General features: G+C 46.8%; 2 protein-coding genes across 2 annotated transcripts; both read left to right on the forward strand.

Moving 5' to 3' along the window:
- The first annotated feature begins 3,849 nt into the window (after positions 1–3,849).
- Positions 3,850–4,272, forward strand: LOC136117570 (uncharacterized). Its single transcript, XM_065868545.1, has one exon. The coding sequence runs from the start codon at positions 3,850–3,852 to the stop codon at positions 4,270–4,272; it is 423 nt and encodes a 140-aa protein (XP_065724617.1).
- Positions 4,273–11,373: 7,101 nt separating this feature from the next.
- Positions 11,374–11,796, forward strand: LOC136117571 (uncharacterized). The gene has a single exon (XM_065868546.1). It carries the CDS (start codon positions 11,374–11,376, stop codon positions 11,794–11,796), a length of 423 nt encoding a protein of 140 aa, XP_065724618.1.
- Positions 11,797–15,418: the final 3,622 nt, after the last annotated feature.

Genomic DNA, 15,418 nt, shown 5'->3' on the forward strand with positions numbered 1-15,418 from the left:
CAACGACAGCTCAAGCTGATGTTGTGGTTGCTTTGATAGTGATGCATGCACATCCCCAGAGAGCGCGCTTAGAGGGAGATGCGTGATTGAATATGATGAGAGCGCCTCATCGATCAGCGTTTGACGAATGTCGCGCAAAACAGACAACGACAACTCCAGCTGACGTTGTTGTTTGTTTGACGGTGATGAGCGCACAACTCCGAAGAGCGCGCTTAGAGCGGGAATCTTGATGAAATATGATGAGAGCAGCTCTCCAGAGAGCGCTTGACAAACGTCGCGCGAAATAGACAACGACAAATCCAGCTGATGCCGATGTTGGTTTGATTGTGACGAGTGAACATCTCCGAAGAGCGCGCTGGTAATAACGCCTCTCCAGTGAGCGTTTGATGAACGTTAGACAGAACAAAAAAGGAAAAATACAGCTGATGATGTTTTTGATCTGGGAGTGACGGGCGCCCAATGCTTAAGAGTGCACTGGGAGCGGCATCTGAGTCAGTAATGGTAGCAGCCAGCGAATAAGTAGCATAAAGATGAGGAAGAGGATCATAAAAATTGGCCGCAGTCAAATCGACACCAGAGGCGCCGATTATTGGGGGTTTTTGATTCCGATGTACGATGATTGTGCAAATCCAGAACGTTCCCATCAACAATCGGCCTATCCCTGTGGATGAATCGACTGATCTTGATTGGATTGGGCCAGAACGCATCACTAAACACAGTCTGAAAGTGCTGCTCAGGTATTCCTAATTTAAAATTGACGAATTCCAGTGTAGCAACATCTACACCATTTTTGACTAAAGGCTTGCAAATTATGGTGGCGGTATCCACACCGAGCTTATTTGCAACATATTCACACACAGAATCAGATTTTACGTGCGCTCTGAATCTACCAATATGAAGGAATTTATTGCTCGGCACAACTTCGAGAAGTTCACAATTAGGAGCTTGACCAACTATTTGCCTCTTGTTCCTGATATTCTTTGCATGGTTCCTGGTGACAGTAGAAACTGGTGCGGGGGGTATCAGGTCTGCATGGTTGGCTTGACGACCAATTGAAGAAGCTGGAGCCAATGGTTTCACCACTTTTTTACGCTGACTGACATTGCTATTGTCAGTGGTAGAATTGGGAAAATCCTTCAGAAACTTTGAATTTAAATCCATGTATAGACTCTTCAGGTCATGAAGTTCTTCCATTACTTCATTGATTTTGGAGTATGAATCATTACTCACAACACAGCGATCACACTGCCAGAGTAGATTCGGCTTATTTGTTAATAATCTAATAGCATCCTCCGGGAGATCAACACATGCAGTGTAAAAAGTACGACGACAAAGCGATGAGCAACGAACCACCTCAAAACCGCGAAGCTGCGCTGCTGTAACTTCAGCACCGCACTGGGAGCACGAATAAGAATTCATAGCGAAAATAAAACACGTCTGACTACAACGAATGCTAATCAGAGATTAACTCAATGGAGTTAAGAGCGTCGAGGGCGCATCAAAGGAGCAACGAGGGAGCGCCGCGGGAATCGGTTGGAGCATCACATGGACTCGATGGCTAGGATATGCAGGGAAACGCCGGAGAGTAGGACCGAGTATTTCAATGTTTCCCGAAGTAAGGGGGAAATGTGAGGAGTGTATTAACAGCATAGAAAGCCTTTCAGGGAGGATCACCAGATGGGCCCTGGAGTTGCAGCAGTGCGACTTCGAAATAGCGTACAGGAACTCAACGTGGTGGCAGACGCTTTGTCAAGGCAGCCAGTACCGAAAACGCTTCGAGGGATCAAGGAGACGTCGGCGGCGGAAGCTTCTGCAGCATGCAGCTGGATTCAGGAAATGCGCGAATAGATAAGGACCCAGCCGCAAAAGTATCCGGACTACGTGATGAAGGGTAACACCCTGTACAGGAATATACCTCATAGAGCGGGCAGCGAAGATGTCGCAACATGAAAGATGTGCGTTCCGAAAGCTCTACGGGAAACGGTGCTGAAGGAGAGCCACGACTCACCGGCGGCTGGCCATATAGGAAGCCGAAAGACAATAGCACGTCTGGCAGCCCGGTATGACTGGCCAGGAATGCACAGAGACGCCCGAGCCCACGTGCGAGGATGCGAGACATGCATGAGATTCAAGCCGAATCAGATGCAGATGGCTGAGAAAATGCTGACGCAGGTGCCAGAGGAACCATGGGCAGAGGACGGTATGTGCGGACTTCGTCGGACCCCTGCCGCGTTCGAAGCACGGCAACCAAATGCTGCTGGTATTGATAGACCGGTTCTCCAAGTGGACTGAGTTGGTGCCGCTGCGACGGCCGAATCCCTAAAGAAAGCTTTTAAAGAACGCATATTCGCGAGGTATGGGGTCCCCCAAATAGTCATAACGGACAACGGAGTCCAGTTTGCCAGCAAAATTCTCAAGAGTTTCCTGGCCGAAATGGGAGCCAAGCAACAGTTCACAGCTCCATACACCCCACAAGAGAACCCGACTGAGAGAGCAAATAGGACGGTGAAAATAATGATAGCGCAATTCGCAGGGCAGGACCAAAGAAACTGGGACGAAAAATGGCCGGAAATCATGCTGGCAGTAAACACGAGTGTTTCAGAATTCACAGGTTACACACCGTCGTTCATTACCCAAGGCAGAAAACCAAGACTACCGAGCGCCCTGTACGACAGAGAAACCGTAGGGACCGGACGACCGACTGAGACCCCGAAGGAGAAAGCAAACAAACTCAGAGAAGTCTTAGAGATTGTAAGGCGGAACCTGGAGAAAGCATTCCAGGATCAGGCTAGGCATTATAACCTAAGGAGGAGGCAATGGACGCCAAAGGTGGGTGACGTCGTGTGGGCCAGGGAACACCACTTATCAAAAGCGGCCGAGGGGTTCGCATTGAAATTGGCCCCAAGATACGACGGACCTTACCAAGTCATGGGTTTTGCGTCACCACTAATCTGCAAAATACGACACATAAACACAAAGAAAGAGCGGACCATCCACGTAAGCGAGCTGAAACAGCAACAAACGGAAAACACAAGCGAGCGGCTACAGCAAGCAGACACAACAGACGCAAAACAACATTGAAAGTACAAGGATACCTTCAAGGATGCCCAAAGGATACTACGAAAGGAGTCCACGGATATCTCCAAGGATACCCAAAGGATACTACGAAAGGATTCCAAGGATACCTCCAAGGATGCCCAAGGATACCTCCAAGCGTCTAAAGTTTCGATTGGGACTGATCGGAGGAAAGAAAAAAACACGCATCAACAGTCTGCCGAAGGAAGGGGGAAGACGGCACAGAGTAGAGAGCTGTACCGTAGATCTGGGTAGTAAGAAGGAGAGGCCGAAGGAAATTGCGGGATTGAGCAAAGAGGAAGGCTCGGAACCGAGGTGTCGTTGAAGGGAGCCCAGGCTTCAGATGAACAATCAAAATCGACAAGCATCATGAGCACACGTGTGACGAGGAGCCAAGCGCGCAAGATGATGGCTGCCCACCAGCCGTCCGGAGGATCCAGCCCGGGGCAAGGATGGTCGACAGCTCGGCCTACCCGAACCTCGCGGCGGATCTTCGGGCGGGGCGTCCCCGAGTCGGTCATCAGCTCCGACAGCGACGTCGAGTTGGTAGAAGACCCGCTGGTGGAGCAGCGGCGATGGCGGCTTCGCAAAGCGGTCAACCAGGCCGACGGCCACATCCCGACTGGCGCGGCGGAGGTCGAGTGGGCCAGCGAAGAGCCGCCTCAGGACCAGCTGGCTCCCAGTAGCCATGCTAAGTCTGTGGCAGCGGTTACGTGAGAATTTCGAAGGAAGTGGGAGGCGCGAAGGCGGAGCGAGGAGCGGCGGTTGAAGGAGATGAAGGAGTCGTTGGAATGGCAGGCCCAACTGCGGATGGCCGAGGAGGAGGAGCAGAAGCTGTGGGAGAACCCAGGGTACCCACCCACGCCGAGGTATGCACCCGAGCCCTGCATCCTGCCGCCAGAAGTGGCAGAAGACTGGGCGTCCTCACCTCCGCGGTGGCTGCCCGAAATCCCACCCACACCGCGGTACGAGGGGTCAACGCAGTGGACGCCAGCACGACCACCCACGCCGAGGTTCGAGCCGCCACCACCGCAGCAGCAGCTCGAACGCAAGCAGCCACCTCCGCAGCAGCAGCTCGAACACGAGCAGCCACCACCGCAGCAGCAGCCCGAACGCGAGCGACGCCAGCAGCAAGAGACCGATCCGCCTCGGGTGTTGCCAGCGTGGTGCCAGTTTCAGCCGGCTGAGGACGACTAAAGGGCGAATGGAGAGAGAAAGGATGAAATAGAAAGGAGTGAAGATCAATCTTATCTTACGTACTAAAATTTACAAAATAATTGACTTACCTATGCTTAAGAATTGATTTACTTGAGAAGTAGTCCAATTGCATATCAATTGGAAGTGCGTTAGACTCATATAAGGCCCTAAAGAGGGGCTCGTTTTTGGAATAATTTGTCCGCCGCAGCTCGAGAAAAAAGGGATCAAAATTCCGAAGTTGCCTAGACGGGGCGTAAAAACCAACTTTCGATAGCAGTTCTGGGCAGTCGATACTACCATCCAAATCAGAGATGAAGCAAATGGCGAGGATACTTCTACGATGCTCAAGTGATGGTAGGTGAACAAGCCTACATTGCTGGTGGTATGAAGGGGTAGGGTCTAAAAACCTTAGCGGCAACAACGCAAATTTCAAAAACTGTTTCTGTAGACGTTCTATTCTGTTTCCATGAGTGGTAGTGAAGGGATTCCAAATAAGAGACGCATATTCTAGTTTAGTTCGGACAAATGCAAAATAAAGCGCAAGTCTGGTGTAGGGATCCGTGAATAGTGATGCGTTCCGTTTCACAAATCCAAACATAGCATAGGCCCTGGGCATGATGTAATCGAAGTGTGCTGCAAACTTAAATTTCGAGTCAAACAACACTCCTAGATCCAAGGAATCCTGACGCAGTTGTAGAGGTTGACCATTGATATTATAAGATGTGACGAAATTGTATGCGGATTTACTGAAAGTGACATAGAAGCACTTGCTTATGTTAAGAGGAAGCGAGTTTCAGCTACACCAAGAGCTCAAGGAATCTAAGTCAGGTTGAACCAATTGTGAGTCTGTCGCTAATTTAATAGACTTAAAAATTTTTAAATCATCTGCATACAGGAGACACTGTGAAGATAGACAGAACCTCACATCATTAATGAAAATGATGAAAAGCAGAGGTCCCATAGCATTCCCCTGAGGGAGGAATCCGAGAATTTTCCATTAATATTAACTCTATAAAGTCGATGGTGTAAATATGATTTTATCCAATTTAGTAATGCCGAATGTATACCCAAGCGGGCCAGTTTTGCCAGTAAGGCACTGTGGCTAACTTTGTCAAAGGCTTTCGCAAAATTAGTGTAAATAGCATCAACCTGAGATCGCATATCAAAGGCATGAATGCAATAGTTGCTGAAAACGGCAAGATTAGTCGTAGTTGACCGACCTGCAACAAAACCATGATGAGAAGTGCTTATATATGTTTTTACAAGAAATGATAATTTATGGGCAACAATGCGTTCGAAGAGTTTAGCGATATTACTGATCTTTGCTATAGGCCTGTAATTGGCAATGTTATTCTTCGGCCCTGATTTTAAAATTGGAGTCACGAATGTGACCTTCCATCTGTCCGCAAAGTGTCCGCTAGAAAGTGATTTATCAAACAGAATTTTTAGTGGAACGCATAGCACCTCTATACAATGTTTCAGAAAGTAGGCCGGAATCCCATCACAGACCGGAGTGTAAGAATCATCCACATCTTCCACAGCCCTATGAATATTCTCTTCTAGCACGGTTAAACTACCTAAATTCAATAGAGGAGTGATTGCATTTAAGGTTTGAGAATCATTCCAGGCTGCTGTTGGCTCAAAATTAGCTTTAAAATAAGAGGCAAAGAGGTTTGCAGTTTCTGTATTTGAATGGGAAGATAAATTCCCTAGGAACATAGCAGATGGAACTGAAGAAGCATTTTTCTTTGAATTGATGAATCGCCAAAAAGAGTTGGGATTACTTTTTAGGCCGTTCTCAACACTCGCTATATACTGATTGTAGAGAAATTTATTTGGAAATTCTAATTCTCGTTTGTGCTGCAAGTGTCTATTCCAATCACCAGGATCCTGTGTAACTAAAAACCTTTTATAGAATTTATTTCGAAGATTTTTTAGCTTTTTCAAACCTTTCGTATACCATGGCAACTTTAACGAATTGTGGACCCTTTCTCGAGCATTGTTCTTAATGATGTTTAAAATAACAACTAAAAAAGTGTCATACGACTCCAAACTGACATGTGATAAAACTGACTCCCAGTTAATGGCAGAGATCTCATTTCTGATGGCACAAAGGCTGGTTTCATTGAAAATAAATCTAGGTGAATATTCCGATGAAGGCGCAAATCTGTAAAAGTGTATACCTAGTAGCAATGACCTATGATGGATATCACAATTGCTTATACGAGTAGGTGAATTACATTGGACTAAAGAAAAGTTAGTATCAGCGCTATCGAATACGAAGTCTAAAATGTTATGTAAGTTATTGAGTATATTATTGACTCGTATTAAGCCCATACTGAAAATAACAGCGATGAAAAGAACCTCTTGTGGTTGATGTATGTTGCTTGGCAGTGAAGAGTGATGCTCCGGATCCTGAGACCAAACGAGGGATGATAGATTAAAGTCTCCAATCACACAGATATGTTGATGGTCCTGCAGATTATTGTAGATGTCGGTAATGTTTTCCAGATGAGCCTTGTAAGTTTATATGAACCACTCGGTGGTATGTATGACACCACAATTTGCAGCGTTTCCGATTCTCCAATTATCGACACCGCAACTTGATCAAGAAGGGTATCTTTAATGAGAAGTCCAATTGACAAGCATCGCAAATTGCAGCGAACAGCAACAATTACACCACTCCCTCTAGCACAGTGGGTTTTCGTGCTATCTCTGTCTTTGCGGAACACATGGTACAAATTGGAGTCGAAGAATTCATTTGAGTAAAAGTTTATGTTGAGCCAAGTTTCAACTAAAACTATAACATCAAACTCGCATTGGGATGTGGCAAGGTATACTTGCTCCGCCTTTGTCCGCATTCCGGAGATGTTTTGAAAATAAATTTTTAGTGGGGCCGTACTCATAATAGCACGATCAACAATCTCCACACAAAGCAGTCGATGAGAAAGTCACGTCAGAGAGGAGCGCGGTAATAAGGAAATGATACTGTGATCACGAGTATCACTCAGAGCAAATTTTGAAAGCTCCAGCCGTTAAGTTTTTGTGAGCATTAGATGAATGTAACACAATTCAGACAACGACAACTCCAGCTGACGTTGTTGTTGGTTCAATTGTGATAAGCGCACAACTCCGACGAGTGCGCTTAGAGCAGGAATCTTGATGAAGTATGATGAGAGCGGCTCTCCAAAGAGCGTTTGACGATCGTCGTGCGAAACAGACAACGACAGCTCAAGCTGATGTTGTGGTTGCTTTGATAGTGATGCATGCACATCCCCAGAGAGCGCGCTTAGAGGGAGATGCGTGATTGAATATGATGAGAGCGCCTCATCGATCAGCGTTTGACGAATGTCGCGCAAAACAGACAACGACAACTCCAGCTGACGTTGTTGTTTGTTTGACGGTGATGAGCGCACAACTCCGAAGAGCGCGCTTAGAGCGGGAATCTTGATGAAATATGATGAGAGCAGTTCTCCAGAGAGCGCTTGACAAACGTCGCGCGAAATAGACAACGACAAATCCAGCTGATGCCGATGTTGGTTTGATTGTGACGAGTGAACATCTCCGAAGAGCGCGCTGGTAATAACGCCTCTCCAGTGAGCGTTTGATGAACGTTAGACAGAACAAAAAAGGAAAAATACAGCTGATGATGTTTTTGATCTGGGAGTGACGGGCGCCCAATGCTTAAGAGTGCACTGGGAGCGGCATCTGAGTCAGTAATGGTAGCAGCCAGCGAATAAGTAGCATAAAGATGAGGAAGAGGATCATAAAAATTTGCCGCAGTCAAATCGACACCAGAGGCGCCGATTATTGGGGGTTTTTGATTCCGATGTATGATGATTGTGCAAATCCAGAACGTTCCCATCAACAATCGGCCTATCCCTGTGGATGAATCGACTGCTCTTGATTGGATTGGGCCAGAACGCATCACTAAACACAGTCTGAAAGTGCTGCTCAGGTATTCCTAATTTAAAATTGACGAATTCCAGTGTAGCAACATCTACACCATTTTTGACTAAAGGCTTGCAAATTATGGTGGCGGTATCCACACCGAGCTTATTTGCAACATATTCACACACAGAATCAGATTTTACGTGCGCTCTGAATCTACCAATATGAAGGAATTTATTGCTCGGCACAACTTCGAGAAGTTCACAATTAGGAGCTTGACCTACTATTTGCCTCTTGTTCCTGATATTCTTTGCATGGTTCCTGGTGGCAGTAGAAACTGGTGCGGGGGGTATCAGGTCTGCATGGTTGGCTTGACGACCAATTGAAGAAGCTGCAGCCAATGGTTTCACCACTTTTTTACGCTGACTGACATTGCTATTGTCAGTGGTAGAATTGGGAAAAACCTTCAGAAACTTTGAATTTAAATCCATGTATAGACTCTTCAGGTCATGAAGTTCTTCCATTACTTCATTGATTTTGGAGTATGAATCATTACTCACAACACAGCGATCACACTGCCAGAGTAGATTCGGCTTATTTGTTAATAATCTAATAGCATCCTCCGGGAGATCAACACATGCAGTGTAAAAAGTACGACGACAAAGCGATGAGCAACGAACCACCTCAAAACCGCGAAGCTGCGCTGCTGTAACTTCAGCATCGCACTCGGAGCACGAATAAGAATTCATAGCGAAAAGAAAACACGTCTGACTACAACGAATGCTAATCAGAGATTAACTCAATGGAGTTAAGAGCGTCGAGGGCGCATCAAAGGAGCAACGAGGGAGCGCCGCGGGAATCGGTAGGAGCATCACATGGACTCGATGGCTAGGATATGCAGGGAAACGCCGGAGAGTAGGACCGAGTATTTCAATGTTTCCCGAAGTAAGGGGGAAATGTGAGGAGTGTATTAACAGCATAGAAAGCCTTTCAGGGAGGATCACCAGATGGGCCCTGGAGTTGCAGCAGTGCGACTTCGAAATAGCGTACAGGAACTCAACGTGGTGGCAGACGCTTTGTCAAGGCAGCCAGTACCGAAAACGCTTCGAGGGATCAAGGAGACGTCGGCGGCGGAAGCTTCTGCAGCATGCAGCTGGATTCAGGAAATGCGCGAATAGATAAGGACCCAGCCGCAAAAGTATCCGGACTACGTGATGAAGGGTAACACCCTGTACAGGAATATACCTCATAGAGCGGGCAGCGAAGATGTCGCAACATGAAAGATGTGCGTTCCGAAAGCTCTACGGGAAACGGTGATGAAGGAGAGCCACGACTCGCCGGCGGCTGGCCATATAAGAAGCCGAAAGACAGTAGCACGTCTGGCAGCCCGGTATTACTGGCCAGGAATGCACAGAGACGCCCGAGCCCACGTGCGAGGATGCGAGACATGCATGAGATTCAAGCCGAATCAGATGCAGATGGCTGAGAAAATGCTGACGCAGGTGCCAGAGGAACCATGGGCAGAGGACGGTATGTGCGGACTTCGTCGGACCCCTGCCGCGTTCGAAGCACGGCAACCAAATGCTGCTGGTATTGATAGACAGGTTCTCCAAGTGGACTGAGTTGGTGCCGCTGCGAAGCGCGACGGCCGGATCCCTAAAGAAAGCTTTTAAAGAACGCATATTCGCGAGGTATGGGGTCCCCCAAATAGTCATAACGGAAAACGAAGTCCAGTTTGCCAGCAAAATTCTCAAGAGTTTCCTGGCCGAAATGGGAGCCAAGCAACAGTTCACAGCTCCATACACCCCACAAGAGAACCCGACTGAGAGAGCAAATAGGACGGTGGGATACAATGATAGCGCAATTCGCAGGGCAGGACCAAGGAAACTGGGACGAAAAATGGCCGGAAATCATGCTGGCAGTAAACACGAGTGTTTCAGAATTCACAGGTTACACACCGTCGTTCATTACCCAAGGCAGAAAACCAAGACTACCGAGCGCCCTGTACGACAGAGAAACCGTAGGGACCGGACGACCGACTGAGACCCCGGAGGAGAAAGCAAACAAACTCAGAGAAGCCTTAGAGATTGTAAGGCGGAACCTGGAGAAAGCATTCCAGGATCAGGCTAGGCATTATAACCTAAGGAGGAGGCAATGGACGCCAAAGGTGGGTGACGTCGTGTGGGCCAGGGAACACCACTTATCAAAAGCGGCCGAGGGGTTCGCATTGAAATTGGCCCCAAGATACGACGGACCTTACCAAGTCATGGGTTTTGCGTCACCACTAGTCTGCAAAATACGACACATAAACACAAAGAAAGACCGGACCATCCACGTAAGCGAGCTGAAACAGCAACAAACGGAAAACACAAGCGAGCGGCTACAGCAAGCAGACACAACAGACGCAAAACAACATTGAAAGTACAAGGATACCTTCAAGGATGCCCAAAGGATACCTTCAAGGATGCCCAAAGGATACTACGAAAGGAGTCCACGGAGACCTCCAAGGATACCCAAAGGATACTACGAAAGGATTCCAAGGATACCTCCAAGGATGCCCAAGGATACCTCCAAGCGTCTAAAGTTTCGATTGGGACTGATCGGAGGAAAGAAAAAAACACGCATCAACAGTCTGCCGAAGGAAGGGGGAAGACGGCACAGAGTAGAGAGCTGTACCGTAGATCTGGGTAGTAAGAAGGAGAGGCCGAAGGAAATTGCGGGATTGAGCAAAGAGGAAGGCTCGGAACCGAGGTGTCGTTGAAGGGAGCCCAGGCTTCAGATGAACAATCAAAATCGACAAGCATCATGAGCACACGTGTGACGAGGAGCCAAGCGCGCAAGATGATGGCTGCCCACCAGCCGTCCGGAGGATCCAGCCTGGGGCAAGGATGGTCGACAGCTCGGCCTACCCGAACCTCGCGGCGGATCTTCGGGCGGGGCGTCCCCGAGTCGGTCATCAGCTCCGACAGCGACGTCGAGTTGGTAGAAGACCCGCTGGTGGAGCAGCGGCGATGGCGGCTTCGCAAAGCGGTCAACCAGGCCGACGGCCACATCCCGACTGGCGCGGCGGAGGTCGAGTGGGCCAGCGAAGAGCCGCCTCAGGACCAGCTGGCTCCCAGTAGCCATGCTAAGTCTGTGGCAGCGGTTACGTGAGAATTTCGAAGGAAGTGGGAGGCGCGAAGGCGGAGCGAGGAGCGGCGGTTGAAGGAGATGAAGGAGTCGTTGGAATGGCAGGCCCAACTGCGGATGGCCGAGGAGGAGGAGCAGAAGCTGTGGGAGAACCCAGGGTACCCACCCACGCCGAGGTATGCACCCGAGCCCTGCATCCTGCCGCCAGAAGTGGCAGAAGACTGGGCGTCCTCACCTCCGCGGTGGCTGCCCGAAATCCCACCCACACCGCGGTACGAGGGGTCAACGCAGTGGACGCCAGCACGACCACCCACGCCGAGGTTCGAGCCGCCACCACCGCAGCAGCAGCTCGAACGCAAGCAGCCACCTCCGCAGCAGCAGCTCGAACACGAGCAGCCACCACCGCAGCAGCAGCCCGAACGCGAGCGACGTCAGCAGCAAGAGACCGATCCGCCTCGGGTGTTGCCAGCGTGGTGCCAGTTTCAGCCGGCTGAGGACGACTAAAGGGCGAATGGAGAGAGAAAGGATGAAATAGAAAGGAGTGAAGATCAATCTTATCTTACGTACTAAAATTTACAAAATAATTGACTTACTTATGCTTAAGAATTGATTTACTTGAGAAGTAGTCCAATTGCATATCAATTGGAAGTGCGTTAGACTCATATAAGGCCCTAAAGAGGGGCTCGTTTTTGGAATAATTTGTGCGCCGCAGCTCGAGAAAAAAGGGATCAAAATTCCGAAGTTGCCTAGACGGGGCGTAAAAACCAACTTTCGATAGCAGTTCTGGACAGTCGATACTACCATCCACCAAATCAGAGATGAAGCAAATGGCTCAAGTGATGGTAGATGAACAAGCCTACATTGCTGGTGGTATAAAGGGGTAGGGTCTAAAAACCTTAGCGGCAACAACGCGAATTTCAAAAACTGTTTCTGTAGACGTTCTATTCTGTTTCCATGAGTGGTAGTGAAGGGATTCCAAATAAGAGGCGCATATTCTAGTTTAGTTCGGACAAATGCAAAATAAAGCGCAAGTCTGGTGTAGGGATCCGTGAATAGTGATGCGTTCCGTTTCACAAATCCAAACATAGCATAGGCCCTGGGCATGATGTAATCGAAGTGTGCTGCAAACTTAAATTTCGAGTCAAACAACACTCCTAGATCCAAGGAATCCTGACGCAGTTGTAGAGGTTGACCATTGATATTATAAGATGTGACGAAATTGTATGCGGATTTACTGAAAGTGACATAGAAGCACTTGCTTATGTTAAGAGGAAGCGAGTTTCAGCTACACCAAGAGCTCAAGGAATCTAAGTCAGGTTGAACCAATTGTGAGTCTGTCGCTAATTTAATAGACTTAAAAATTTTTAAATCATCTGCATACAGGAGACACTGTGAAGATAGACAGAACCTCACATCATTAATGAAAATGATGAAAAGCAGAGGTCCCATAGCATTCCCCTGAGGGAGGAATCCGAGAATTTTCCATTAATATTAACTCTATAAAGTCGATGGTGTAAATATGATTTTATCCAATTTAGTAATGCCGAATGTATACCCAAGCGGGCCAGTTTTGCCAGTAAGGCACTGTGGCTAACTTTGTCAAAGGCTTTCGCAAAATTTGTGTAAATAGCATCAACCTGAGATCGCATATCAAAGGCATGAATGCAATAGTTGCTGAAAACGGCAAGATTAGTCGTAGTTGACCGACCTGCAACAAAACCATGATGAGAAGTGCTTATATATGTTTTTACAAGAAATGATAATTTATGGGCAACAATGCGTTCGAAGAGTTCAGCGATATTACTGATCTTTGCTATAGGCCTGTAATTGGCAATGTTATTCTTCGGCCCTGATTTTAAAATTGGAGTCACGAATGTGACCTTCCATCTGTCCGCAAAGTGTCCGCTAGAAAGTGATTTATCAAACAGAATTTTTAGTGGAACGCATAGCACCTCTATACAATGTTTCAGAAAGTAGGCCGGAATCCCATCACAGACCGGAGTGTAAGAATCATCCACATCTTCCACAGCCCTATGAATATTCTCTTCTAGCACGGTTAAACTACCTAAATTCAATAGAGGAGTGATTGCATTTAAGGTTTGAGAATCATTCCAGGCTGCTGTTGGCTCAAAATTAGCTTTAAAATAAGAGGCAAAGAGGTTTGCAGTTTCTGTATTTGAATGGGAAGATAAATTCCCTAGGAACATAGCAGATGGAACTGAAGAAGCATTTTTCTTTGAATTGATGAATCGCCAAAAAGAGTTGGGATTACTTTTTAGGCCGTTCTCAACACTCGCTATATACTGATTGTAGAGAAATTTATTTGGAAATTCTAATTCTCGTTTGTGCTGCAAGTGTCTATTCCAATCACCAGGATCCTGTGTAACTAAAAACCTTTTATAGAATTTATTTCGAAGATTTTTTAGCTTTTTCAAACCTTTCGTATACCATGGCAACTTTAACGAATTGTGGACCCTTTCTCGAGCATTGTTCTTAATGATGTTTAAAATAACAACTAAAAAAGTGTCATACGACTCCAAACTGACATGTGATAAAACTGACTCCCAGTTAATGGCAGAGATCTCATTTCTGATGGCACAAAGGCTGGTTTCATTGAAAATAAATCTAGGTGAATATTCCGATGAAGGCGCAAATCTGTAAGAGTGTATACCTAGTAGCAACGACCTATGATGGATATCACAATTGCTTATACGAGTAGGTGAATTACATTGGACTAAAGAAAAGTTAGTATCAGCGCTATCGAATACTAAGTCTAAAATGTTATGTAAGTTATTGAGTATATTATTGACTCGTATTAAGCCCATACTGAAAATAACAGCGATGAAAAGAATCTCGTATGGTTGATGTATGTTGCTTGGCAGTGAAGAGTGATGCTCCGGATGCTGAGACCAAACGAGGGATGATAGATTAAAGTCTCCAATCACACAGATATGTTGATGGTCCTGCAGATTATTGTAGATGTCGGTAATGTTTTCCAGATGAGCCTTGTAAAGCTTATATGAACCACTCGGTGGTATGTATGACACCACAATTTGCAGCGTTTCCGATTCTCCAATTATCGACACCGCAACTTGATCAAGAAGGGTATCTTTAATGAGAAGTCCAATTGACAAGCATCGCAAATTGCAGCGAACAGCAACAATTACACCACTCCCTCTAGCACAGTGGGTTTTCGTGCTATCTCTGTCTTTGCGGAACACATGGTACAAATTGGAGTCGAAGAATTCATTTGAGTAAAAGTTTATGTTGAGCCAAGTTTTAACTAAAACTATAACATCAAACTCGCATTGGGATGTGGCAAGGTATACTTGCTCCGCCATTGTCCGCATTCCGGAGATGTTTTGAAAATAAATTTTTAGTGGGGCCGTACTCATAATAGCACGATCAACAATCTCCGGATTCGCATTTAAGGCATCATAGTCCAATGCCCTAGGAAGTATTTGTTCTTGCGTTCCCAATGTTTTAGGCCCACAGATCGCCTTCAGTAATGTGGTATTTTTAATACGAATTTTTTCATGCAGACTAGGATCGATGCATTCCTGAAGTTTGCTAGATACTTTTAGTAAAGAGCAACTAGTTCTTAAGAGCGATGGCAATGTCGCCGTTAACAGAGCATATCTATCCAAGTTGGGGAGAGATGGACAAAGTTGTTGTTGATGCTGCCATCGGGAAGAGCCACACAAAGCAGTCGATGAGAAAGTCAAGCAATTTCGTAGCGTCAGAGAGGAGCGCGGTAATAAGGAAATGATACTGTGATCACGAGTATCACTCAGAGCAAATTTTGAAAGCTCCAGCCGTTGGGTTTTTGTGAGCATTAGATGAACGTAACACAATTCAGACAACGACAACTCCAGCTGACGTTGTTGTTGGTTCAATTGTGATAAGCGCACAACTCCGACGAGTGCGCTTAGAGCAGGAATCTTGATGAAGTATGATGAGAGCGGCTCTCCAAAGAGCGTTTGACGATCGTCGTGCGAAACAGACAACGACAGCTCAAGCTGATGTTGTGGTTGCTTTGATAGTGATGCATGCACATCCCCAGAGAGCGCGCTTAGAGGGAGATGCGTGATTGAATATGATGAGAGCGCCTCATCGATCAGCGTTT

This window comes from Drosophila suzukii, chromosome 3 (genome assembly GCF_043229965.1).
Source record: "Drosophila suzukii chromosome 3, CBGP_Dsuzu_IsoJpt1.0, whole genome shotgun sequence".
Classification (NCBI taxonomy): Eukaryota; Metazoa; Arthropoda; class Insecta; order Diptera; family Drosophilidae; genus Drosophila; species Drosophila suzukii.